The 27,430-nt window shown below is 51.0% G+C and overlaps 2 protein-coding genes across 2 annotated transcripts in view; both read left to right on the top strand.

Annotated features, from left to right (window-relative positions):
* SLCO2A1 (solute carrier organic anion transporter family member 2A1) overlaps window positions 1-22,198 on the top strand; it is an 89,680-nt gene extending 67,482 nt beyond the window's left edge. The window contains exons 5-14 of the mRNA XM_012451193.2: window positions 305-403; window positions 2,374-2,510; window positions 4,903-4,981; window positions 5,513-5,677; window positions 6,748-6,937; window positions 8,921-9,086; window positions 12,014-12,177; window positions 15,898-15,962; window positions 18,924-19,047; window positions 20,061-22,198. Of these exons, the coding sequence (XP_012306616.1) occupies window positions 305-403; window positions 2,374-2,510; window positions 4,903-4,981; window positions 5,513-5,677; window positions 6,748-6,937; window positions 8,921-9,086; window positions 12,014-12,177; window positions 15,898-15,962; window positions 18,924-19,047; window positions 20,061-20,181 (1,310 nt within the window). The 3' untranslated portion in view covers window positions 20,182-22,198. The remainder of the gene's footprint in view (window positions 1-304; window positions 404-2,373; window positions 2,511-4,902; window positions 4,982-5,512; window positions 5,678-6,747; window positions 6,938-8,920; window positions 9,087-12,013; window positions 12,178-15,897; window positions 15,963-18,923; window positions 19,048-20,060) is intronic.
* LOC105716539 (uncharacterized protein C3orf36) lies at window positions 21,002-27,101 on the top strand. Its single transcript, XM_064378496.1, is given in 5 exon segments — window positions 21,002-21,090; window positions 26,363-26,541; window positions 26,544-26,671; window positions 26,674-26,879; window positions 26,881-27,101. Coding segments are annotated over 5 exon segments (651 nt in total). The 3' UTR covers window positions 26,930-27,101.
* The last annotated feature ends 329 nt before the right edge of the window (window positions 27,102-27,430 follow it).

The raw sequence follows: 27,430 nt of genomic DNA, 5'->3' as shown, positions 1-27,430 counted from the left end.
TAGGATTACAGACGTGAGCCACCGCGCCCGGCCCTCACCTGGCATTTTTAAATACTTTGAGCCCGTTTCCTTCCTGGCAGGCAGATCTCTTTGGAAGTTGGCTGAAGGTGGAAATAGCCTTGGTTCTCTCTGTCTTGGGATCGTGAGTGGTTTTGGCCTTGTTGGTAGGAGATGCCATAGGTGTGGGCCTCAGGCTTGGGGACAGATGGAGTGACATCTCAAGACTCCCCCTCAGCTTGGGAGCCCAGGGCTGCCAAACTCTTTCCATTTCTCTCAGCCTCCTTCCCCTTACTTCCATTTCTAGCCATCTTATTTGCCATCTCTGTGTTTGGACCGGCTTTTGGGTACCTGCTGGGCTCCGTCATGCTGCAGATCTTTGTGGACTACGGCAGAGTCAACACAGGTGAGTGTGTGCAGAGGACACCCATTCCCATCCCCAGCTCAGTGAAGCAGCCCCCACCCCAGTCCCCTCATCCAATCAGGGCAGAGAATGAAGCTTCAGCTCCAGATGCACTCTGCCACCTCCTCACTTGCTCACTTATCCCTGCAGTCCCTGGGACAGCCAGGAGCAAACAGTGTGTGCCTCCTCTCTTGGGGTGCATGCTGGCCCCTGTGAGGAACTAGCTGCTGAAGCAAACTCACTTTCTGCCCTTAAGAAGTTTGCAGACCTAGGGCAGGGCCTCAGGTATTGCCACCACAGCTGCCCATCTCGGCGGTAGCGTCAAAAGTATTTCTACAGTTCTTTGATTCTAAGATGTTGCTCGTTCTTTTTGTAAAAAAAGATTTAATAAGAGCTCTTTTGAGGAAAAAAAGAAACACCATATAAAATATACACATGGATGATGACTCACATCCAGAGGGTATAACATGATTTTTGACTATGTGGGCACTGGGATGGGACTGCCTCGGTCTCATCCTGGCTCCACCTCTTACTAGGCAAGTGATCTTAGGCAAGTAACTTTGTCTTTCTGTGCCTCGGTTTCCTCATCTGTAAAATGGAGCTAATGGTAGTAAAATAAAGTTGTAAAGATCAGAACAAGCCTGATGTATATTAAGAAGTCAACAGGTATGAGTTTGTATTCTTCAACAAGTGGTAGGGATGAGAAGATACAGTCCCTAGACACTGGCATAAGTTCTGAGTTAACCATTCAGGGAGCCAGCCCAGGATGAATCCAGCAACGGCTTCCTGCCTTTGTGAGTGTGTCCCCCAATACCCAGTCTCTCACAAGCCAGGGAAGGTCAGCACCATGACAGAGGGAAGTGCTGCAGGGTGATGAGTGTGGGGAGCTTGTGGGTGGGATGTGAAGCTCCAGCTTGGCTGAAGGTGTGGCTGAAAGGCAGGACTGAACCAGACCCCAGGAAGAGCAGGCCCACCAGTGCCCTGCACACAGGTCAGGTCACAGAGATCTGGCAGGTGCTAGTCGTAACCATGCTGTTAGAGCCTCAACTCCTGTCCCCAGGACTGTCAGACCGCAGTGCCATCTGCATGGTGTCATTTGGCTGTACTTCAAATGAAAGTGGAAGCCAGGGTGTGTCTTATGCCTCGGAATCAAGCCATCTCTGTCCTTTTGCTGGCACTTCCTGAATTGGTTCCTGGCTCTTGGTTGCCCAAAGAGACCAGCAGCTGAGCACCCAGTACACTCAGGGCAGTGCCCAGGGATGCTTGTCATGATATGACTGAACTGTTCTGCCACCTTCTCCTTATTTTATGCCTAGATAGTTTCTTCACACAGAGAAACACAATGGCAGACTTTTACTCGTGTGCAGGAGAATTGCCAGGAGGAAGCAGCTCCTTTGGAAGCCAGGCAGTCCACACAGCTGATGGTTGTTTCTTTAGGTTTAGGCTGTAGAGTTTAATGGTTAAGAGGGCAGGTTTGGGTACCAGAAAGACAGATTTGAAATTGACCAATGAAATAGCACATACTAGCCTTAACCTGAGGCAAGAGACTTAACCCCGTCTATCCTCAGTTTCTTGACTGGTGAGAGGTGGACAGACTTGCTAGGAGAACCCAGTGGAAAACAGATGGAAAGCATGTGGTCTAGGCTCTGCCCTATGGTGTGCACTTGTGAGAATCGGCTCCCTTTTTCACTACTCCTGCTAAGGGCTGGGAGCTGAATAAGGAGCTGAAGGTACTGCTCCCTCCTGCCTGGGGATTTTCTGATGCCCTGCTTCATGTGCAGTGGCCTTGGTCCTCTGGGAAGACCAGTAGCTGGGAGAGAGAACATTGGTTTGACCAAAAATCTAGCTCACGGCTTGCCTCTTCTCCATTGCGGGAAGAAAATCAGTAAAACTCCCCTTGATCAGAGGTTCTATTTCCAGTAAGGTGAGATCATGCATTCAACAAACACTTGCGCCCTTTGGTTTCTCTTCAGCTGCAGTTAACTTGATCCCGGGTGACCCCCGATGGATTGGAGCCTGGTGGCTAGGCCTGCTCATTTCTTCAGCCCTCTTGGTTCTCACCTCTTTCCCCTTTTTCTTCTTCCCTCGAGCAATGCCCAGAGGAGCAAAGGTAAGGTTCCAAGAGCCCATGACTCTACCTATTGGAGTGTAAGAAAGGGCTGTGGGGGTAAAACATAAATAGAGGTAAAAAGCTGCAGCATGTTAAGCAAATTCAGGGTGAAATCTAAACAAATTTCATGATGCAGGACTTCTCAGAGGCTTTGAGAGAGGAGGGTACTGGTGAATTTCCAAAAGTTGGTATCTCTTCCACGTTCCCCTACCATGTTAGCATCTCAAGGATCAGGAGACCTCCAGGGAACGGTTGGGAAACACTGAGTTTATCTAAATTGAGCTAAAGAATTAAGAGCCAATAAAAGCCCAGTCTGTGACCTGGTACAGTCAACTTTTACATTTAATAAGGCTATCAATGTTTGAACCTGAAGGACTCAGTAGGAAGGGATTCCTAGCATTGAAGAGTATGACGGTGGCTGAGATTGGAGTGTATTTTGAGCAGACCTTCCAAGCATCTTCCAGTCATACCTGCTGGGGAAAGGAATCAGGGAAGGATGAGAATGAGAGCAAGGATGAAAATGGAGAGCAAGGAAGAGAAGTCTGGGTAGGGGCTTGACGTTAAGTTGAAGGGTCTAAAGCTTGTTCTAATTCCATGATGTTATGGGGCACTGCAGTAACCGGGTGGATACTCAGGTGGCAATATGGCAGCTAGGTTGAGGTTGGGGGTAGGGAAGGAATGGAGGCCAGAGATCTGAAGAGGCCAGTGCAGTGGCCGGGTGAGACATGGGGAATGCAGCAGTGGTTGTTGGAGAACTGGGACAGGGCAAAGATAAAGATGGACATTCCTAGGGTGGATGCCCAGAAGGGCTCAGCAATGGGCTGGCTTGGATGAGAAGGAGGAGATAAAGTTTATGCCTAGGCTCCAAGCCACAAAATAGAGCTCAATGTTTGTCCATGAGGTATATAAAACCTAGGCCCAGCTGTGGGAAGAGGGGCAGGGGTGAGAGGACCTCAGCTTGTCTTGGGAAAGAATTTCAGAGGTTGGCAGCACATCATGCAGGTGCTGGGGTCAGGCAGACCTGGGTTTGAATGCAGCTCTGCTATTTATAGACCAGCTGACTTGGCTGGGTATGTAATCTCACCCTTTGGGAGGCCAAGACAGGAGAATTGCTTAAGTCCAGGTTGAGATTGGTGGGTAGGGAAGGAATGAAGGCATTCAAGACCAGCCTGGGCAGCACAGTGAGACCTCCATCTCTACAAAAAAAAAATTATTTTAAAAACTTAGCTGGGCATTGTGTTGAGTGCATGTAGTCCCACCTACTTGGGAGACTGAGATGGGAGGATCACTTGAGCCCAGGAGTTCAAAGCTGCAGTGAGCTATGATTGTACCACTGCACAACAGCCTAGGTGACAGAGTGAGACCCTGCCTTGAAAGAAAAGAAAGAAAGGAAGAAAGAAAGAAAGAAAGAAAGAAAGAGAGAGAGAGAGAAAGAGAGAAAGAAAGAAGAAAGGAAGAAAGAAAGAAAAAGAGAAAGAAAGAAAAAGAAGTGGAGGGAAGGATGGAAAGAAAGAAAAAGAAGGGAAAAGAAAAGAATTTAAAAATCAATAAACTAGCTGAGTGATCTTCGCCAACTTTCCTTTTTCCTAAGCTTCCTCTTCTTTACAGTGCTCCAGCCAATTAGAGTAGCGATATGGGAAGGAGTTGTGAGGAATGAGACAAAGCACGTGAACACTGGGCACAGGGCCCAGCAGTGAGTAAGCTCTCAGTGAATGGGAGAGCCTATTCCTGGCGATGATGAGTTCCCAGCAGGATCCTAACGCTGTCAGAGCCCAGGGGCCTGAAAGGCATCTGAAAGGCAGTTCAGAGCTGCAGAGCCTTAGGCTGGAGCTGACAAGGTCAGATAAGGAAGGAAGGTTCCCTGGGGTAGTATACCAAGAAAGTGTAGGTAAAGGTTTAGGACAGAGCCTTGAGCAACACTCACCTTTGGGCTCAGGAGGGAGCAAGAATCCCAGAGAGGAGATAGAAAGGGGAAGGAGGGTGGGGCTGGAAACAGATGGCCTTCTATACCAGAGTGTGCCAGAAGCCAATATCCCCTGGAATCTGAGGATAGAGGAGAAGTATAACCATGACAGATGGGGGTGAGGGGTGGGGTCCAGGTAGACACCTTTGGCATCAGTCATGGGAAAGTTAGATATGAAATAATATGCTCACAGGTATCGTGGGAGGCATTGGCATAGATGTGCTCTGATTGTTGGCCAAAATACCAGGCTCACAGAAATGCAGGTGTTGTTTACTTCAAGAGAGCATTCTCTGGATGCCCTCCCATGCACACACGCCTGGGGCAGCTCACCTCTGCCCAGCCCTGAGCCTCCAGAAACTCAAGGGCCCCAGGGAAGGATGGCTGCAGTGAGCCTGGGCCATGAACGCTCATCCCTTTTACTATCTTCAGAGGGCTCCTGCCACAGCAGACGAAGCAAGGAAGTTGGAGGAGGCCAAGTCAAGAGGCTCCCTGTTGGATTTCATTAAACGTAACTGACCCTACAGCCCTGGGTGGGCTGGCTGAGTGCGGGCGAGGGGATAGCGGCCAGGGGGACCCCAGCCCCTGTGGTGTTGTGTGTGGTAAGAGGCAGTAGGAACAGATGGCCTGTAACTGGCCCATCCCCTAGGTGTGCCTGCAGCCCAGGGGTTCTGCCAGGAATCCTGGTGACTACTACTTTGCAGGTACCAAGAGACCCAAATTTAACTGGGTCAGTCCCCAACCCCCACCCCGCAGTCTGGCCCCACGTTCTTCTCCCTCTTCCCCTCGTGTGGAGGTGGCAGGCATGTGAGGAGACTGTTTCCAGTGCTAGTCCTATTTCTATCTGCCCGCCACCCGGTTTCTTTAGGCACTGTGAGCTTGTGAGCATGTGGCTGTGTGTCCCTAGATTGGTCACAGGACATCCTGGTGCTCAGATTCTGCCCCAAGGAAGAAAAGATAGTTGCCCAGAAGGAGGGGGCAGGCAGGGGTGCCCTGTGCTGGCTGCCACGGAAGCCAGCCCTTGACGGTGGTCTGTTCACAGGGTTTCCCCGCATCTTTCTGAGGCTCCTGATGAACCCGCTCTTCGTGCTGGTGGTCCTGGCCCAGTGCACCTTCTCCTCTGTCATTGCTGGCCTCTCCACCTTCCTCAACAAGTTCCTGGAGAAGCAGTATGGCACCTCAGCGGCCTATGCCAACTTCCTCATTGGTGAGCCCGAGGGTGCTGCAGGGCCGGGCAGCAGGCACTCCAACCACCCATCCAGGGATGGGCGCAGGCCAGACCGGACACAGGCAGGAGCCGGAGGACTGCCCAAGAGAAAGAATTTTAAGGACAGTTTTCCTGGTTGGCAATCTAGAAAATTCTTGGCAGATTTCTGACTGACTCCCATCCTTCCAGGCAGGAGTGGGTGGAGGCTGGGGGCCGCCTTCTTCTCTATCAAGGGGCTGGAAGTCTGACAGCTTCCCAAAGGCCCTGACATCATCAGGGACAAAACAGGAAAGAGGGAAGGTTGAATTTGAGGTCAGACAGAATGCCTCCTGGGTTTTCTCTTTTTCCCCAGGGACCTGAATGTATTTGCTTTGGTTAGAGAGCATGTGGTCCAGTGAGTTTCAACCCAGGCTGCACCAGAGGCTTCTCTGGAGAGCTTTACAAAATACAGATGCCCAGCCCTACCCCAGGTCAATGAAACCAGAATCTCTGGAGGTGGGGCCCAGCATTAGTATTTTTCCAGCTGTGTTGAGAACTACAGATGTGGTCCCACCAAGTACCCCAGGAAATCACTGGGCCCAACCCACAGGTGAGTTTAACCATATGGAGCTGGCAAGGTGATCAGGGCATGAGTTTTGAGGGTGACTCCCCTGCACCCCCTGGATGGTCCTTGGCTCTGACTTTATGCCTCTGGCCTTCCATCTCTAACTGGTACATAGGGGTCATCACTCTCATGTTGCTAACCCCATGTGGTCACAGTGAGGATGCAGAGAGGCCCTAAGGAATCAAAGGTACTTAATAAATGCATATACAACCCACATCTCTTAAGCTGCAAGAACCCCACTTCTGTATTCTTTGTCTAGGCAAGGCAATCCTGTCATATATTTCTCTAGATGTGCCTGGTAAACAGTAAATGCTCACTTAATGTCAGCTATTACTATTATAATTTAACATGCCAAATGTTCCTTCCTGAAGCCATGCTTCCTTCTCGGTGATCCAGCTCAGTGTTTGCAGCCTACACACAGTCCCAGGCCCATGCACCCGGATCACCTCCTTCTCTCCACCTACAGGTGCTGTGAACCTCCCTGCTGCAGCCCTGGGGATGCTGTTTGGAGGAATTCTCATGAAGCGCTTCGTTTTCTCTCTGCAAACCATTCCCCGTGTAGCCACCACCATCATCACCATCTCCATGATCCTCTGTGTTCCTCTGTTCTTCATGGGGTGCTCCACCCAGACTGTGGCTGAAGTCTACCCCCCTAGGTAATGGGAATAAGGCCCTCTGCTAAGGCCAGGGCTGTTATACATCTTCCTTCCTGCTTCCTCAACTGTCTTCTCTGCTGTACACCTTTTTTTTTTTTTTTTTTTTTTTTTTTGGACATAGAATCTCGCTCTGTTGCCCAGGCTAGAGTGCAGTTGTGCAATCTTGGCTCACTGCAACCTCCACCTCCCAGGTTCAAGCGATTCTCCCAGGTTCAAACGATTCTCATGTCTCAGCCTCCTGAGTAGCTGGAATTACAGGTGTGCACCACCACACCTGGCCAATTTTTGTATTTTTAGTTGAGGCGGGGTTTCACCATGTTGGCCAGGCTGGTCATGAACTCCTGACCTCAAGTGGTCTGCCTGCCTCGGCCTCCCAGAGTGCTGAGATGACAGGCGTGAGCCACCACGACCGGCCCACTTTTGTTCTGATCTCTCATGTGGCAACTTAGAAAATCAGGTCTTGAATGGTATGCTCCATTATGAGACGAGATCAAAGACTCCTACTGGGCCTCCAGCAATCAGGGTTAGAGTTCTGTTTTCTTAAGAAGCACCAAAAACTAATTTGTTTGATTTCAGGATGAATTTGTAGAGCTGTGAGCCACAGGAACCAGGAAATAAGCTATGTTTAGCATCAGTTCTGTGCTAGCTAGAATTATAGTTTCATTGAGCTGCTGAAGAGAGATGAAAGGAGACTTGAAAAGATCTGGAGATCTGGAGAAGAATAATGAGAGTGATGGCAGACTTGAAAAATTAGGGCAGGTGAGGAGGAGGGCAGGTAAAGTCTGCCTGTTGGTGTGCAGACAGCAAAGGGTCACAGTGTTAACTGGCTTTATGTTCAGGAAGAGCTTCAGAGCCCTGTGAGGGGGAGGATGCCAAGCAAGGGGCATTTTCATTATTTTTTCCTGGGTGCCACCTGTCAACAGGCTTTCCTTTTAGACTGTGCCTAATGCAGTTGCAACACTTGGAGACGCTGTACTTTCAGCCTTGGTGTTTTCTCTATTTTTGCTTTGAAATGACCTCCTCTGTCTTTGTGGGTGAAGGAGAGAAGGGGTTTGGGGGAAGGGAGGGTTGCTCGGGGTGGGGAGCCTACCCTGGTCTGTCCTGCACTTCTGTAGGCTGACTGTGGATTGAGAAAAGCTGAGAAGCCTTTGGGCCTTCTGGCTATGTCCACTGGGAGTTTAGCACATGGCTTTGTCATCAGATAGGCCTGGACTCTAAACCAGTGCTCCATACTCGTTGGAGAAAGTTACTTACCTTATCTAAGCTTTGGTTTTCTAATCCACAAAAGGCGAGTTATTCACTGTAGACTCATTGTGATGACTGTGCATGTAAAGCCCCGGGCAGGTGCCTGGCACATGAGACGAACTCTCATTCATATCATTATACTAGTGAAATATCTGGACAGTGGTCTGTCAGCCCCTTTCCCAACCCTCCCTGAAGAAGGTCATGAATATCAGATATGGGGGGGACAGTGGGAACCCTGAGACCAACGAGCGACATCCATTTGGTTGAAGCTCAAGGGGTTGGAGTAACCTGGGCAAGGTCTACAGTAAGCCAGGAGACAGACAGCAAACTGAAGCCTGGGTTGCCTCAGTGGTCCCAGCCACTGTTTTCAGGCTGAAGCAGAGGGAAGGTTAATACTGTCTATGACCTGCCCGTTGCCGCTGCCCTTTCTGGTTGGTTGGTTGGTTGTCTTGACACCTACTGTGATAGGGGATTCACCAGCCAGGCCTTCCCAGCACATAATTGGCAGGTTTAGGCTCCGAGTGGCAGAAGACATGGAGCGATGCCGTGACCACTAAACAGTGGCAAATTCACTGTTGGCTCCACTAGGCACAATTCAGATCCCAGGGTGGCGCTGGCCCAAAATAAATAGAGATGCACAGACACGCTCACCAGGCCAGGAACTCACACTGGGCTGGAGTGGAGGGTTCTTCTTTGGTCTCGCTTTGTTTGACTCCCCGTTTCCTCTTTTGCTGGCAGCACATCAAGTTCTGTACATCCGCAGCCTCCTGCCTGCCGCAGGGACTGCTCGTGCCCAGATTCTATCTTCCACCCGGTCTGTGGCGACAATGGAATCGAGTACCTCTCCCCTTGTCACGCTGGCTGCAGCAACATCAACATGAGCTCTGCAACCTCCAAGCAACTGGTAAGGGCAGCCAGGGTCCAGAGGCAAGAGCCCTGTAGGGTCTCAGAGCTCAGGGCATCGCCCTCAAAGACTGCTCCTCGGCTCCAGGATAGGTGGGGCTCCACACACACTCATTACCAGCATCCTGGCCTCCTCTGAGCCACATCCAACCTCTCTCTACCTCCCTACCCTGGGGTCATGACCAGATGCTGACAGCCCACAGTCAATTAAAGACTGGCTGATGTCCAACAAATTCACATACTTGAGCCTAACAATGCTCAGAGCAGAAAGCAGTCAAAGCACTCCTTCAGCTAAGGCCTTCGAGCTCTATCCTAGGGATCCTCATGGGTATCTCTGGGTCCTGCAGGCTGGCCGTGGTCCAGATAAATCGAGGGCAGAGGGCTTCTGTGACACGGACCTGGAAGGGTAGAGCCAGAAACAGTAGCTGAGGGCATTTGGTTCAGCCCCTCAGCTCCCAGGTGTGGCCACTTGACTGGCCTGAAGTCATGCAGCTATTTAGAGCTGATCTGGGACTAGAACCCCCGGCTCTGCCTCAGTCTGGGGCACTTCTATTCAAAGCCATGTATCTCCTGGCCACCAGCCTTCCACTTGGGCAACCTCCATTCACTGGACTCGCTTGGCAGAGTAAAGCCCATTTCTCTGTGGCTCCAGACCTCCTAGGATCAGCCAGCAGCAAACTGACTTGAGTCATTTGTTTGGTTATTCGATAAACAGGGAACACTGGGCACAGCTGTGAGTGCTGAGGATGTGAGGGTGAACACATCCGACAAGGTTCCTGTTCTCATGGGGTGTGCATTCTATCAAATAAATACACACGATAATTCTAGAAAGTGACCCATGCCATGGAAGGACTTACTCGGACAGAGAGTTCCCAGGAGCCTCCCGGAGTGGGTGATATTAGAACTGAACAACCAAAAGAACAGAATTCGATGCGCGTCTGGGAGCAACGCACTCCAGATAAACGGAACAGCAAGTGCAAGTCCCCAGGGCATGAGTGTACTGGGCATGCTGCAGGAAAGAAGAGAAAAGGCCAGGTTTGGTGCCGCAGGAGGACTGTCACACCCAGCTGGCCAGGGAGCAGCCAGGGGCCAAAGCCGGGCAGGCCAGGCCTAGGAACTGCTGAGCAATGAGAAGACTGTGCACTTAGCCTAAGCAGAACATGCCTTACTCCCTTAAGCCTGTGTGCAGGGATGGACAAGGCTAGCACTTACTTACCAACCTCCTCTGAAAGGACAGGGCAAGTCTGCTGCCACTGCCACTTCTGCGGGCAAAGGAGCGTGGCTCTCAGCCAGAGGAAGGACAAGGAACTTGGACAAGATGCTCTATGAGTTGCCTTCCAGTTGTGGTAGCTTCTGTGGTTTTCTTATCTTTGTTAACTTACCTCTGAGTCACCTACTTCCAGAAATAATCTTGGCAAGTTTCCCATAACAGCGTACGTACCTCCAGACAAAAATCCATTAGCAAAATGCCAAGGAAAAAATCACTACATTATAAAGAAAAAAAAATCTCTATTTAAAAAATCCAAACTGAGAAAAGTAACAGCAATATTGTATATAACTAACTTTGAAGTTTCCTGGGAGCCAAGTGAAGAGGGTGCATAGTTACCACTGTTGACAGAAGGAAACATACTAGTCCATTAGTTCCAATATTAGCCCGTAACTGCTAGGACACTGAAATGGTCACAGGCTGGGCCATCAGTAAGGTGAAAACCACTGGACAAGGGCAGTGGCCACCAGAGTTGCACAACAGTATTGAGCCATATGGACTTGCAGAGTGGAGATAGGGGCCGCCTTCTCTGGAGTCCCTTATAGGCAGGAATTGTTCCCAGGCAGGGAGCTCCGGCAAAGACCTGACAGATTCAGAACTCAGGGAATTCCACTGTGTTCCCACTGCCCTGCTACTGCTTACGCCTCCCTCTGCAATAAATACACAAACAGCTGGCCAGGCACGATGGCTCATGCCTGTAATCCCAGCACTTTGGGAGGCTGAGGCAGGTGGATCACCTGAGATTGGGAGTTCAAGATCAGCCTGGCCAACATGGTGAAACCCCGTCTCTACTAAAAATACAAAAAATTAGCCGGGCATGGTGATGTGTGCCTGTAATCCCAGCTACTCCGGAGGCTGAGGCAGGAGAATTGCTTGAACCCGGGAAATGGAGGTTGCGGTGAGCTGAGATCATATCTCCAGCCTGGGTAACGAAAATGAGACTCTGACTCAAAAAATAACAATAATAGGCCTGCGTGGTGGTTCATGCCTGTAATCCCAGCACTTTGGGAGGCCGAGGCGGGTGGATCACAAGGTCAGGAGTTCGAGACCAGCCTGACCAACATGGTGAAACTGCATCTTTACTAAAAATACAAAAATTACTTGGACCTAATACAGGTGGCACATGCCTGTAATCCCAGCTACTCAGGAGCCTGAGGCAGGAGAATCACCTGAACCTGGGAAGCAGAGGTTGCAGTAAACCGAGATCATGCCACTGTACTCCAGCCTGAGTGACAGAGTGAGACTCCATTTCAAAATAATAATAATAATAACACAAACAGTAAAAACAACAATCTGTAAAACCACCACTGCTGGGCACAGGGGGCCTGACCCAAAGGAGAGCCCTCCTGGTTCCCTGGCTCCAAGCTGGGTGGGGGCCTCGCCCGGCAGTGTTCCTGGGCCTCCAGATGCAGGTGTGACTTCTGGAGGAGCCCAGCCCACCCCAGAAGACAGTTTCTGTTGCCCAGTGACAGAGGTGGGACCCCTGGGGCAGCTTGAAACCCTCAGCTGGCCTCCACAGCCTCACCCAGCTTCCCTGGGAACCAGATCCAAACACAAGGGTTGAAACCTAAGTCTCCAGCAAGAGCTGGTGCAGGTGTCTGAAGTGTGTGAAAGTGAAATAATAACAAATTTCCCCCCTTTCCCTCCCTTTCCTCTTCAAGATCTATTTGAACTGCAGCTGTGTGACTGAGGGATCCGCTTCAGCAAAAACGGGATCGTGCCCTGCCCCCTGTGCCCACTTCCTTCTCCCGGCCACCTTCCTCATTTCCTTCGTGTCCCTGATAGCCTGCATCTCCCACAACCCCCTCTACATGATGGTTCTGCGGTGAGTGGCACCCCTGAGGGTCTGGGGCATGGCTTCTCCTTCCCCACATCGCCCTTTGACTTTGTGCCTAGTTGCCTGTTTCTCATCTCTCCCCCTCTCTGGCCCTCGGAGTCCTTTGAATGACAATGTGCAAGGATCTTTTGCCGGGGGAAATAATACTAATGGCAGCGGTGCTGGGAGCCCTGCCAGCATGCTCTGTGCTGAGCTCCTCATTGCAGGGCCTCATTCAGTCCCACAGCGTCCATCCGTGTGACACAGGCCCTGTTGGCGCCTCCACTCTGCACATTGGAGGCTAAATCACTAGCCTAGTATGGCAGAGCCGGTGAATGGCTGAGCCACGTGTGGAAGCCAGGCTGCCAACTCCACACTGTGGAAAAACCTATAGGTTTGCTTATTTTTAAATCCTAAACGAAATGAGAAGAGCAAAGAGAATTTAGTTGGATACATAAAACCAAGGCAGAAAAATGTGGAAAGTTTCAGAGTCTGAGTGAGAGCTATGGAAAAGGATGAAAATGAGAAAATCCTAGTATGCTTGGCTCCAGGACCAAGTCCCCAGGTCAGGAAGGGAGCAGCTGGCCAGGGCTGGAGGGGAGGAACGGGGTGTCCCGTTACTGCTGGCAGCTGGCAATGAATGCCTCTGAGGTTTTCACTGGGAATGACCCGCTCTTCACCTCACTGGCTGCAAGGAGAAAACAACATTTGTACCAAATTCACCTAACCCAACCCCACTGCCCTCCCTCCTGGCCTCACTCACCTCGAGAGCAGAAAGGGGAAAAACACAGATTTGCACTCCCGGTGCCAGGATCAAAGTCCCTGCTATGCCACATACTGGCTGTGGTGGGGTGTTGTCTAACCTCACTGAGCCTCATCTCCTCATTTACGAAATGGTGATAATGATATCCACCTCAAAGGGCTGGTGTCATGATTGTATGGTAAATTGCTTTGTAAATATAAGCTGTTCTACATATTGGTTATCACTATTACCCAAATAATAATAATAATAATAAACAGCTACCTAGGTGTCTAGGACCTATTTCCCCCAGAAGTCCAGGAGAAAAGGAAGGAGTGGATGCAGCCAGCTGTTGGGATCTGGGATTTTACCCTATTTCTGAGTGAGCTATCGAGTTAGCTTGAAAGCTATCAAACTACTATTTCAAGGCTGCTGGCAGAAGATGTGAGAGTCCTGGGTCAAAGACAAAATACTTTATTACAGCACAGAAAGCAGCACACGACTTAGGGTGTGTCAGTTATCCTTGCCCCCCAAATCCTACAGGGGCAACCACTTGTATGCTGAGCAGTAAGCAAGGCTGCTCTTGGTCTTGGAGGAAACGATAGCTCATGCCTCAGGGTTGCCCATCGCAACCACAACCCCGAGAAATGGTGCAGAAAAACAGTAGTCAGGACCTTGCATTTTTAGCTTACTCAGCAAGAAGCTGCAGGGATACTTGTAGCCCACGGTGTGTTGCCTCCCCTGACACCACTGTCACCCGCTTCTCTACTGCTCCCCATCCTCCACATTCAAAATACTGACAACTTCACCTGAGACTCTACAGTGGGCTTCCCCTCTTGCACCTTGGGTCAGATGGACCACACTGGACCTTCTAGCCCTGACATAAAACTACATGAGGCCATGATGAGGACAGGTGACAGGGTAAGGAAATCTCCCTGGCAAGTCCCTACATAGCAGGGGAAAGGGCAATCCCTGTCAAATCACTTCCCAGAGGAATCCTGTCAAATCCCAGGGACGAGAAAGTCATGAAGAACAGAGCATCATTTCAACCACAGGATGGGCTTCTCTAGAAAATCTCTCCTTTCTAGGTCGGGCAGGGGTAGGGGATGGAGAGGAGGCCCCAGGATGCCACAATGAATTAAAGATAAATCCCACTGTGAAAGATGACAGAATGGATGCTATTTAGTGTGAAGGAGAGGCTCAAAGATAAATTTGAAGGCTGGGTGCAGTGCCTCACACCTGTAATCCAAGCACTTTGGGAGGCTGAGGCAGGCAGATCACCTGAGGTCAGGCATTTGAGACCAGCCTGTCCAACATGGTGAAACCCCATCTCTACTAAAAATACAGAAGTTAGCCAGGCATGGTGTCAGGCACCTGTAGTCCCAGCTACTTGGGAGGCTGAGGCAGGAAAATTGCTTGAACCCAGGAGGCAGAGGCTGCAGTGAGCCAAGATTGAGCCACTGTACTCCAAGCCTGGGCGACAGAGCAAGACTCTGTCTCAGGGAGGAAAAAAAAAAAAGATGACTTTGTAGGTGACCCAAGCATTATTTGTATGAGTCCTGGCCCCCAATTAGCCATAGGAACACAAGCTGGAAGTGAAGGCTGGCTGAAAATGTGGAAGGAGAAAGAGTGGTCAGAAAGCCAGCTTTCCTTCAGGCCAGATGGGACAGAGACTAGAAGGGGCCCAAGATCTCAATCAAAAGTCAAATTGGGGTGTCCAAGACCCATTCATTGAGAATCTAGGTGAGTCTGCCCAGGGCAAGGGCCAAGACAGGGCAGGCATCTATTGTGAACTGGACCACTGGAGGGACCTGTAAACACAACAGGATTTGAGACACTTTGCATCGGGGTCCCAAGGGGTGCCTCTTCCCCTGTCTATTCCCCAGTGAGTACTTCTCTCACTGGGCCATCCCTCAGGGGGCTGGAAAAAGGTCCCTTTCCAGTTTGCTAGCAGAACTGTGATGGTGGTGGTGAAACAAACCATGTGTAGAGACCTGAGGATTACTTCTGAGTGCCCTTCCTCACTGTCCCCTTAGACCGAAGGCTCTTCCCAACAAGCGTCCACCGGGAGTGTGTGTGCTCAGAGAACACAGAGTCCTGGAGTCAAGTCACTCATCAAGTGCCTCTGCTGGGCAGCTCCTGGCTCCCCACCTTGTGTGAGGGTGTCCTCCCTCTCTCTACTCCCCAGCTGGAATGGCAGAGCCATCCCCAGCTCTCTCTGAATCTCCTTCCTCAGCCAAACACATTTTCCTCTCTTGGAGGAAGAGGGTTAGGGGCAGGACCAGCTACTTAATTTGCAGGATCTATGGCAAATGAAAATGTTAAAGCCCCTGGCTCAAAAATTAAGAATTTCCAGACAGCCGCAGCAGAGCATTAAAGCCGAACATGGGACCTTTCTGAGGGTGGAGTTGTATGCACACACCCATGGAGCTGGCCCAGAGTAGGGAATTCTTTTAGCTGTGCACAGAAGCTGCAGCCCAAGGGCCCTAATTACCCTTTGCAGCAGGGCTGTCTTTTACTGGTATAAGACACTCTGTGGGAGTTGTTCAGACCTGCTGCTATCAACATACCCACAGCATCCCTCTTTCTGCTCCTAGCCACTACTGCTCTCTGCCTCTTGAAGGGAGGTCTGGGCAGCCCTGAAAATCACACAGACCGGTGGTTCTCAGTGGTACATCAGAATCTCCTGGAGGTAAAATACAGATTGCTGGGCCCCACCCCCAGACTTTCTGAGTCAGTAAGTCTGGGGTGGGCCTGAAAATCTGCATATCTAGCAAGTTCCCAGGGGATGCTGATGATCCAGGGCCCACGCTTTGAGAACCACCAATGTGAAGAACTAGAGCATTCAGCCCAGGTGAAGCCAGTCTCCAGAGGGCTTGTCAGGCCACATGAAGGCCGGTTCTGACCTGCTCCAAGGCTGGCTGTCCCGGACCCAAGGGATCGTGCAGCCCTCAATCCGCCTCCTGCTGATTTCCTGTCTGTCTTTCCAGTGTGGTGAACCAGGAGGAAAAGTCATTTGCCATCGGGGTGCAGTTCTTGCTGATGCGCTTGCTGGGTAAGTGTCTAAGACCCCTCTTCCTAAAAAGCTGCCCTAGGCAATGGGGTATCCGCAGGCTCTGGGTGCAGGGTAGTGATGGAGGAGGCACCATCTCATCACCATAGCAAAGAGAAGCTGTGCGTAATCAACGGCAGATGCCAAAACCCCACGTGGATGGTTTCCCAGATTGCTTGAGGTTAGGAAACACTCCATCTATGGCATTCATTCCTAACTAAGTTATGTAAGAAAAATGAAGAGTGAACACAGCTGAGAATACCTAATAGAGTGTTAAAGGCAGGTGTTTTTAAATCTTTCCCCCAAAACTCACTGTAGAACAAAACTTTGCATTTCTGCCCAGCCAGAGCAGCCGCCAAGCCCAGCTCTGGCTCCCTTTCCATTTTACAAAATTCACTCCTCCTGAAGGTATTCAGCAAAAGTTTCTTCCATGAGAGGACCTCTGCTGATGAGTCCTGCTCACCCTCAAGCAGTCCAGAGCCCACCAGAGGAATGGAGCTGGCACAAGTGATCAGCAGTGCCACAAGGGAGGGCGAGCAGCTTGAGGAGGGAGCAGGGAACCCCCGGCTCTCCTGGGGTGCCTGGGCTGAGGGCTGGGGCACAATGCAGGCCCATTCCTGAACTGCTCACACCGGCTGTTCCTTCTTTTTTTTGTTTTTGTTTTTTGAGACAGAGTCTTGGTCTGTTGCCCAGGCTGGAGTGCAGTGGCAGGATCTCAGCTCACTGCAAACTCCACCTCTCAGGTTCAAGCAATTATCAGCCTCAGCCTCCTAAGTAGCTGGGATTACAGGCACCCACCACCACGCCGGGCTAATTTTGGTATTTTTAGTAGAGACAGGGTTTCACCATTCTGACCAGGCTGGTCTTGAACTCCTGACCTTGTAATCCACCTGCCTTGGCCTCCCAAAGTGTTGGGATTACAGGCGTGAGCCACCACGCCCAGCCGGCTGTTCCTTCTTGACACATCCATGCACTAGACTTAAGGCAGTAATAGAGAGATCTTTGTGATGACAGGCACACAGAAGTAAAGGGACCTAATTGAACTGAGGATGTATTAATTAAGGGTGCAAACTACAGAGGGGAATATGGAGACTCCAGCAAGAGGAAGTTCAGTTACTATCAGATGTCGTTTCTGACCATAAATGCTGAAATCGTGTATAGCCCACTGTGCGTTATTACCCAGGGGCCAGGTCTACACTGCACCCTGCAGTGGCTTCCATCCCCATTTTAGGATGTGTTGGTGATGTCCCTCCTGGGGCCAGCTGAGCGGGAGCCCTTGCAGGGCCCAATCCAACCGCAGGTTGGGAGAAGTGTTTGGATGATAGGAAAGAACCAGCTTTTTCAGTGGGATTTCTTGTTCCTCTAGTCCCTGCTGAACTCCTTTGAGCCCCTTCAGACCCTGCTCCTCCTGCCTGCATTATAAACACAGAGGAAGCAGGGCAGCAGGATCTACCTGTCCTCCCGGCAGAGGCTCCATCATCATCAGAGCTACTTGTTTACATTTATAACTTAACTTTCTCTAAAACATCTGCTGGGAAGGAGACCTCGCATTCCTCTCAGCCCATCCAGCAGCTAGGGTAGGCTCTAAAGAACACTTTCCTGCTTCCTCCAGCAACCTCAAAAATGACCTTGAAAACGAGGACTCTCTCACACTGCTCAAAGCACTTGCTGCATTTGTTTTTCCGTTTGAGCTCAGATAACTCAATGTGGGACCGCAGTGAGAAAACCCAGTCCTGGAGGGCTTCCATTTATCACCCAAGAACACAGTCCATTCTTGGGTAGAGAAAAGGACTTTCTATTAGAGTTTCAAAATTACCCATTGGGATTGGGTTGAAAATGGTTCTGGACTTTGTTTCTATTCAGGGAAGTGTCATATGTCACTCTGGCCAGTTTTCATCCCCCCGTTCTCCTGGAGACCTGGGAGTGGGCAGGATCTGAGTGGAGAGGCTGCTTCTTGCAGTTTCCCACTTGAGCAGCGCTGCAGGTGGAATATTGCCTGTCTTTCTTCTGGAAGCAGCTGCTCACAGGGCCGTAACAAAGTCTGGGTGGCTGTTCTCAGCACCGTGGTTCTGAGAATGGGATGGGCCAGCCTCGGTATAAATCCTGGACAAGCCCCTCCCCAGTCCAGTGACTGCCTAGAACTGGAGCTAGTGGTACAGGGCAGGTGGGGGGTCTGGAATATTTAACAGCCAGGAAAGCATAGCCCCTGGTGAGTCAAATCTTAGCACTCAGTTGCTGGGAAGTTTGGGGCCTGGAGCAGAAGCTCTGAGCAGCCAGGTGCTGGGAGGTCTGCAGGCAGGTGTTGTCTAATCCAATAGGGCAGCTTGGTGTGGTGGAAGTGTGTGGGATTGGAACCTCCGTAAACCAGGGTTCAAAGTCCAGCCTTGACTTCTCTTGGCTGTGTAACAGTGTGCCAGCCCAGAGCCCCTTCCTCTTCACTAAAAAGGGCAGCTTGGTGTGGTAGAAGTGTGTGGGATTGGAACCTCCGTAAACCAGGGTTCAAAGTCCAGCCTTGACTTCTCTTGGCTGTGTAACGGTGTGCCAGCCCAGAGCCCCTTCCTCTTCGCTAAAAAGCGGGCACCCACACCTCGGGACCAGTGTGAGAATCTGAGAAGTCGATGCCTCTAGAGCCTCCTGCCACACAGTGGAGGTCCGTGTATCTCCACTCTGAGCTGGTCTCAGGAGAACTATGTTGGGTGTCTGAACTGGCATCAAGGAGACCCCTGTGACTCACTCTGCCTGGAAAGAATGGCCCAGGTCCCTTTTCTCTTCTAAGGCTTCTGGTGAAAGAGAAACTCAGGCTTCACTGAAAGCCATTCTGCTTTCCAGAGTCACTGTAAGTCCTATGGGTGTGGCAGAGCCGTTCTCATATATGTGAGCCGTGCAGGGGACTTGGCTCCCTCTCCCGCTGGGCACCTCTGCCCACAGCTCCACCTGACCGGGGCTTTCTGAACTCTCTTCCAGCCTGGCTGCCATCTCCAGCCCTCTATGGCCTCACCATTGACCACTCCTGCATCCGGTGGAACTCACTGTGCTTGGGGAGGCGAGGGGCCTGTGCCTACTACGACAATGATGCTCTCCGAGACAGGTGAGGGCCCAGTACACAGTGTCCCGGAGCCAGGCTGTGGGCTTGACAGGACAGTAGTCATGTGTCCGGTAGCTACTGTGGGGTCTGTCGGGCTTCCGGGGAAGAGAACGTGAGGGCCTGCCATGCCATGGACAGAGAGCAGGGGCTACTATAACAGGCATTTCAGGGCTCACAGTGAGATGTTCAGGGGCTTCCATGACCCAAAAGCCCTTGGAAGGGGCAGCAGCAGGAAGAAGGGGCGGGGGTGGCTGGAGCCCGAGGAAGAGCCCATGGCTGTGGAACAGTGGAGGCCAGCCTGCTGCTGCTCAGAGACAGAGGGGCCACATCTTGGATCCTGGCAGAGGTCCAGGGTGGGGGGAGGGGGAGCAACCTGCCTCAATGGGCCAAGTCCAGCTGCAGTGCCATTGGGTTCTGACCCCTTCTACCTCACCTGCTGTTGTTGTCCTATGACCCAGAAACAGTGGGAAGGTGGGCTTGAGGGGACGAGGCAGGGGCTGGAAATGGTATGGGAGCAGCAGAGAAGGCTGCAAAAGGGACATGCCAAGAGAGCAGTGAGAAGATGCCCCTCTCCTTCTGACTCTGCTTGGAGGAGAGGACCCTCTGGGGCTGGCTGGGGCAGCTGGGTCCCCTCTGGCCTTCTGGAAGGAGCTGGTGGAGGGATGGCGAGCACTGGATTAGGAGTCCCATGCCTACTCCCTGCCTGCTTCCCTGCAGCTTTGTTCCCTTTTGGGTCAAAGAAATGAGGAAAGTGATCCCCACCTGGATGGTGCCCACACCCTCCATGGGCCAGCGTGGGAATGACGCCACTCTTCCCAGTGGTCCTGACCCTGGGATCTGGGCTGCAGAGTTCCTCCCTCACCAGTCCTGGCCCTGGGATCTGGGCTGCAGAGTTCCTCCCTCACCAGTCCTGGCCCTGGGATCTGGGCTGCAGAGTTCCTCCCTCACCAGTCCTGGCCCTGGGATCTGGGCTGCAGAGCTCCTCCCTCACCAGTCCTGCCTCCTCCTGCCCACAGGTACCTGGGCCTGCAGATGGGCTACAAGGCGCTGGGCATGCTGCTGCTTTGCTTCATCAGCTGGAGGGTGACGAAGAACAAGGAGTACAATGTGCAGGAGAAGGAGGCCGGCCTCATATGACCCCAGCCCAGGCAACTGCCCTGCTCCAGAGAGTGGACCTTGCCTCTTCCACAGCTGCCTATATTCACTAATGTTAACACGTCATTTCCTTTTTGTATTTTTAAACAAGAAAAAAAACCCCAGTCCTCATTTGCCTTCCCTACCCCCTCCTCCCAGAGTCCTCCCCACGGTTCCTAAGGGCCCCTGTGCACCTGTGCTGTGTGGGTCAGGGATGGGAGGCAGAGTCTTCCCAGGCCCCTTGGAAGGGGCCCTCAGATGTCCAGGCTCACTTCAGTGCTGGGTCCTCCAGCAAGGATGCCACTGAGACAGCCAGGCCCCTCACCAGCCCTGGGGGGAGTCCTAAATGGAGAGAGAAAAAGTGTATCTGCCCTCCTTGCCAGGCAGCTCCACTCTCCCGCTGACTGCCCGCACCCTGCAGAGCGGCAGGGGTGAGAGGAAGAAGGGGGTGGCTGAGTTATTAACAGCCAGAGCCACTGGGAGCCTGGGGAGCCTGGCTGTAGCTCTTTACACCTGGGTTTAGCATCAGCACGGACTATGGGAGGGGCTGGCTCCCTCCCGCTCAGATCCTCACTTCCTGTACCTAGAGGCCATTCTGGATGCTGCCATGTTGGGAAGTACAGCCTCTGCTCATTACCTGTACGCAGGCACCAGAGCAGGGACTGAGAAGCCCCAAGGATGGGTCATCTAAGTGCTGTTCATAGGAACCCTGGACCTTTCTGTCCTTAGATCCTCATGTTTATCACTGTCTTTCTGGGGTACGTTTCAAACCAAGAAAACTACAGCATAGCGAAGACCCGAGGAAGCCTATGAAATGGTCCCGATGCCCAACCTCCCACACCTTCAATATGGAGACGAGACCCCCTCATCTCAGAGTAATGGGAAGAACCTCCCACACCTCCCTGGCAGCAGGTGAGGTGGGTTCACATGCACTTCCCTGTCTGGACTTCAGCCTGTATTCCGAGGAGTAGAGAGGCAGTCTGAGATGTCAGCAAAGCAAGTGATGAAGCGGAGTGGATATCCACTGTCACCAAGCTGGATGGCAAGCTGTGACCCACAAAATAGGCCAAAGTAAGGCTGGCTTTTCTGGTTTCAGACACGCTCGTACCATCATCATTTTCTCAGGCTCTTCTCACTGCCTCCAGAGAGGTGGGTGCCTAGGTTGAGAGACACTGCTGCTATGTGATAGAGGTTGAGAGACAGAAGGCAATGAAGGAAGCCATTCTTCAACAAATATGATATTTATTGGAGACTGACTTTGTACAAAGCAGTGCTAATATAGGGTTCTCCACGGAACTTCCCTCAGCTCTTACTTCATTAGGGCCTCATTTACATTAGGGCCTCCCAGGGTGTGTGCGGTGGGCAGTGTGAGACTGGGAGCATGGGGGTTGGTGAGAGCAGGAGGAGAGGTGGGGAGAGCAAGAAGCTACAGATTGGCATGAAGGATCCTGACCTGACTACCCATGCCATCCACAGCCCCCAGACTGACTCTGCATCTGGCCATTTGCCAGACAGCTCTGGCTCATCATGTCCTCTGGAGCAGCTGGGTATGGGTCATGGCCACATATGACCCTTAAGTGTCACTCTTCTTGGAAGACCCCCTCCAGAAGCATACTAGAAGCCACCTCTGAAAAGGCCTCATATGGTGATATGCCAAAATATTTATGTCAATGTCCAAACAATGTCCAATGTCACGAGACTGAAGTCTTTGTGGAAACCACTGTTACAGACAGGCTTATTTCCAAAGCCACCTTATTTCCAAAGATCTCACTCAGGAAGGGAGGCTCCATGCAACCTCAGGGGACAGTTTTAGCATTTGAAATGGTTCTGCTTGGAAAATGATTCCCTGCAACTAACCCTGGTCTTTCCCACGGCAATTTAACAAAATTTGGAAGGCACTGCCTTCAGCTGAGTTCGTGAACAATGAATGCCAACCTTCAGATTCTGGAAGATTGGTTGCCCTCCCGAACCTTTATTCTATTATAATATTACTATTAAAATATTCTAATTTTGCTATTGATGTAACTTGTCACGAATTTATGTTGTTATATAGGTCTGTCATAGAACAGACAGCACCTGGACCTTATTTTATTTTATTTTATTTTATTTTTGAGATGGAGTCTCACTCTGTCACCCAGGATGGAGTGCAGTGGTGCAATCTCAGCTCACTGCAACCTCTGCCTCCTGGGTCCAAGTGATTCTCCTGCCTCAGCTTCTCAAGTAGCTGGGATTACAGGCCTGCACCACCACACCTGGCTAATTTTTGTATTTTTAGTAGAGATGGGGTTTCACCATGTTGGCCAGGCTGGTCTTGAACTCGTGACCTCAAGTGATCTGCCCGCCTCTGCCTCCCAAACTGCTAGGATTACAAGTTTAAGCCACTGCACCCTGCCAGCACCTGCATCTTGCAAACAAAGGAAGTACTCTTGACATAGATCCCAAGGGTCCATGGCCACGGGGATTAGAGGTAATGCAACTGTCAACCCATCAGCCTGGTATCAGGCAGGTACCAGACATGTACCAGACAGTGCTTATTCCTTCAGTGAAGTTCTGCTGAGCTCTGAGAAGGCCCGATCACTGCTCTTGAGTTTATATCCAGAAGTAGGATTGGATGCAAACAGCTAAGTCCATGGCACAAAACAGAATTAATATCATAGTCATAATTGATCACATGGTCACAACCAGTGCTACTGCTGCCCAGAAAATCTGTCTTCTCAGATGTCAGCAAGGAATATAATGGTGTCATTTCATTTCACTTCTAGAGCAAAGCTTAACTAACTTTCTTGAGTGTGAGATGCTCATAGAGGATGTTGTTAAAATGCAAATTCCCAACACCCTCCACCCAGCCAGAGTCTACTTCTATGGGTCTAAAGGGGACCCAGGAATGGCACTTTTAATGGCCCCCTCATGAGACTGGTGTGGGTGGTTCTCAAACCCTGTGAGGTGAGCTGTCCATACAGCAGAGCCTGGGGGAGGCCCATTTGTGCTTAGACCACTGAGAAATTCATAGGCTTGATAGACCTTTGGTATATTCAAAGGTAAGTGAAGGATAACAAGGTGAAGAGATGCCCGTGAATCTGATTTTTTGGATGGCTGCAACCATGAGTGAGTGGGCATGAAAAACACTCCAAGAGCTCACATTGATTAAGCTCTTATCAGTACTGAGAGAGACATTCTCACTTCACAAGCTTGGATGTGCAAAAAGAAAAAAATCAGTTATTTCTTTAAATCAGTTAAATCTCATTTCAAACCCCCATCCTGCTGTCTGGCTGGAAATTCAACATCAACCATGCTTGGGTCTGACTCTTAGAGCCATCTGAAGGTCCTTGGATGCCTGTGCATTCACGGGTGCCATCGTGGGTCTTTGGTCTCTTTCACATTTGAGGCTATTTAATGGCCCTGCTTCTCACCTAAGCCTGGAAACCCTACAAAGCCCAGACCCCAGGGTTAGGGTCACCTCCCTGTATACACTCGAAGCTATGCCCTCCCCCAACCCCAGTCCTAAGAAGCCCACTTCACTGCACCACTCCTTCTGCCCACATAATCCAGCCCCTCAAGGGCTGAACAAAAAAGCCAGAAAAGGGCTGGGACGCAGTGGCTCACACCTGTATCTCAGCACTTTGGGAGGCTGAGGCAGGTGGATCACCTGTGGTTGGGAGTTTTTCAAGACCAGCCTGACCAACATGGAGAAAACCCGTCTCTACTAAAAATACAAAATTAGGCATGGTGGCACATGCCTGTAATCCCAGCTACTTGGGAGGCTGAGGCAGGAGAATCGCTTGAACCCGGGAGGTGGGAGGTTGTAGTGAGCTGAGATTGAGCCACTGCACTCCAGCCTGGGCGAAAAGAGCAAAACTCTGTCTTTAAAAAAAAAAAAAGCCAGAAAAGGAACAGTGTGCAAGAACCTTTTTTATTCCATCCTTCTTTGACCCTTCTTGAAAAAAGAAAGCGCAAATACAGTGATAACTAAATATTGTATCTCCATCAATTATCCTTTGGCCCAAAGCCCCCTGGGGTGATCCTCCATGACAGATGCCCCATTCAAAGGTGAGGACTCTGATCCTGAGGAAGCAACCATCGTGACCAACTTCATACAGATAGTAACTGGCCAGGCCTGGACTCAAACCAGGCTGTACACCTCGTTCTGGTCCAGCCCAATCTCCCCAGCTGAGTCATTCTGAAGAGTCAGGATGGACTGAAATGGTGGGGAGGCCCCTCTTTTCCCACTGATGTTCACTGGCCCACGGGAGAGAAGTAGTGGAATCTCTCGAGGGCCATTAAGGGGGAAATGGAGCAGGAGAACCAGGCAACAGTTTATTTACTTACCTTCTGTTTAACTAGCAACATCACAACTATTCATTAAACAGGGCCGCTTTCTCCCTATAGCACCATGAGTTAAAGGAGAGTTGTGGAGAAAAGAGACAGAGGGAAGGGTTTTGAGAAGAGAAGGCCCTGAGAACCCTTCACACAGACCTTCGAGGGAACAGCACCATCTTGTGACTGATTAGCAGATTCTTGCTCAAGAAACAAAGCCATATTGTGATTTTCTTCAACCACTCTCAAAGATGGAGAGATACAGTTAAGCTGGAGTCCGAAGCCAGTCAGTATCAAATTGATATTAAAATATTATATTACACACCTTCAGAGAGATCGGCAGTGGCTGTGTGTGTGTGTGTGTGTGTGTGTGTACGGGAGAGAGAAATCATGCAAATCCAGGAGAAATACATTTTGTCTTTCACAACCACAGGAATTAAATACCTGGAAGAAAGGTCCATCTCCTGCCAATAGCACCAGATACCGGATTCATTATAACCTTTCATCAGAGATTAAGTATGGAAACAGATCCTGCGCAAGCCCTTGGCAAATCACACATGAGAGGTAGTTTTTCTCCATGACACACCCTGGCCATTCCTCCCCGCTCCTAGCCATGTCACGTTCCCAGCCCTGCTACACTTTGACAATAATAATAACTAAAATGTGCACAGATCTTTACAGTTTACCAAGCCATTAATTCATTTAAAATGCTTCTTTAATCCGTAAATCAGTGGGAAGAGCCTTGGCTATGCTGTGATAACAGACCTCTCTAATCTTAGTCACTTGGCACGACAAAAGATTAGATCTTGCTCACAGAAACCTGCAGTAATCTGGGTGACTCTCAGGGCAGTAGCTCAGTAGTGCCCACTGCCTGCTCAGGACCAGGAGAAATGGCCTCAGAGGCCCCCAACCAGTGTCTCAGTAACCCAGGCTTTTTGGATCCTGAGTTATTCCATTTCATTATAAGCTGCCATGATCGATAGGGCAGGGGAAGGAAGTCCTAGAAGATCCTGCACTGCTAAGCAATGCTTTGGTGCAAAGTAACCCTCTTCACTGTGCTCCCAGTCCAGCTGCCACAAAGGCGGGACAGAATATCCTGTGTGCTCAGCAGAAGGAAAGAGCAGATAGGGATGCGCACTAGAACCCTCTACTGTGGGGAGTGAACCTTGGTGGACACAGCTGCTCACCGGGACACTTAAACCAGCTTTGTGGGGCTGCCAGGGTCGGGAAGCACAGTCTGGAAGGATTTCCCAATGAAGGAAGCACCAGCCATGGGTCCCTGCAGCTCAGGAGATGATGCCCAGGCAAGGCTGAGGCAGTCTGCAGAGGGCTGGGAAGGTGGGAAAGACGATTTGCTCAGAGGAGGCAGAAATGAGGTGGGGGCTGAGAGAGATGCAGGATCAAGAACAGAATGGCTTCAGAGGGGAGAGATTTGCAAAGGACCACAGGATGGGGAGGCTGCAGAGCCCAAGAGGACAGCTGACGAGTGAGACCCTGCAGGCGAGGAGGAGATGGGATGACTCTCATGGCAGAATTGCACTGGAGTTTCCACCAGCCCTGCGGGGCGGCCATGCCTAGTCCCATCCTGCATATGGAGAAAACGAGGCCCCTTCCAGTCATCCCTCACATCTCCCTTCATGTATGCAGTATGTGATGTGTTTAAAAGAACAAGAGGTGACAAACACTTGGCCCCTACCCTTAAAGGACATATAATCCAGAGCTAGGACAAGACCTTAACCCAGTGCTCTGAGTTCATTTGCTGAGCAATGGGAGAAGGGGCTTGATCCTAGCCATGCAGGAGAGACTGGACTTCAAGAGAGTCGAATATGCTGGGTGCTTGTTCCCTTTGCCCAGAAAGGTAAGGAAGCAGGAAAACCTGTACACGTTATGAGAACTCGCTGGCCGAGGCCGGTGAAGGAGCGCAACAATCAGGCAGGAGAGGCAGTCAGATCCAGGCTGAGACCGTCCTGGAGGGTCTTGGGGCTGGCTTACACCAGGCGGTGAGGAGTGGGATCTGCCTGGTCCTGGCTCCTGGGTTAGTGCTCATATGCCCTCCGCCCACTCAGGGCCTGGAGGAATGGCCTCAGAGCCTCCGCCAGCCAGGCTCAGGAAGGCATTCCTAGCTCAGAGTACCCTCCTGGAGTCTACACTGGAAGAGACTCCTGAGTGGGCCAAGCCACACACCCAGAGGAGCAGAGGCGCAGTCCTCCCGCATAGATTCCACGCCTGCCCAGCGCACCCACGGAGCCCCCACCTTGCCCACCTGGAAGGAACCACCCACTCTGCCCCTGCTCAGGGAGAGGTGGCGGCTGCTGCTCTACCCCCTCCCTTCCTTCCTCTTCCACCTTCTCTGTCTTCTCATCTGGGTGCTGGAACCCAAGTGTGAAACAGCGTCAGAAAGCCTCAGTCTCAAGGCAGAGTGGGGCCGCTCATTTAAAACGGCTTCTACTCAGGTCCCCAGAATGACTAATCTCTTTCTCTTTGCTCTACAGGTCTATAAATGGGCCATACAGCAGGCATTCCCTTTTTAAATCCGTAAAATCCCCAAATCCATTAAAAGTGACTTCAGAGGTCCCAGATAGGGACCAACATTTGTTTAAACCTTTGTCCTCGTTACATCTTATGACCGCCAGCTTACAAAAGAGGGACTGGGGTTCTGGGTGAGACACACTCTCCCTTGAGTCCACATTGGAAAGGACAGAGGCAGGTGTCACACAATTCCTCTTTGACCCGACCCGCTTTAAGCCCAGAGTTTCAACAGCTCAGATGGGTTGAAGGCTCAGAATGTATCAGACATCCGAAGGGCTTTACATACATTTGCTCCTAGAATCTTCACGACAACCCTGTGAGATGCAATTATCATGCCGTTCCACAGACGAGGAAAGCGGCCCAGGGGACTGCGGGCTCCCCTCCTTTCCTCTGGCTTCCTCTGGGAAGG

This window comes from Aotus nancymaae, unplaced genomic scaffold, assembly GCF_030222135.1.
Source record: "Aotus nancymaae isolate 86718 unplaced genomic scaffold, 86718_ANA_hifiasm-v0.15.2.pri h1tg000019l, whole genome shotgun sequence".
Lineage (NCBI taxonomy): Eukaryota > Metazoa > Chordata > Mammalia > Primates > Aotidae > Aotus > Aotus nancymaae.
This window is presented reverse-complemented; position numbering and strand designations above follow the sequence as displayed.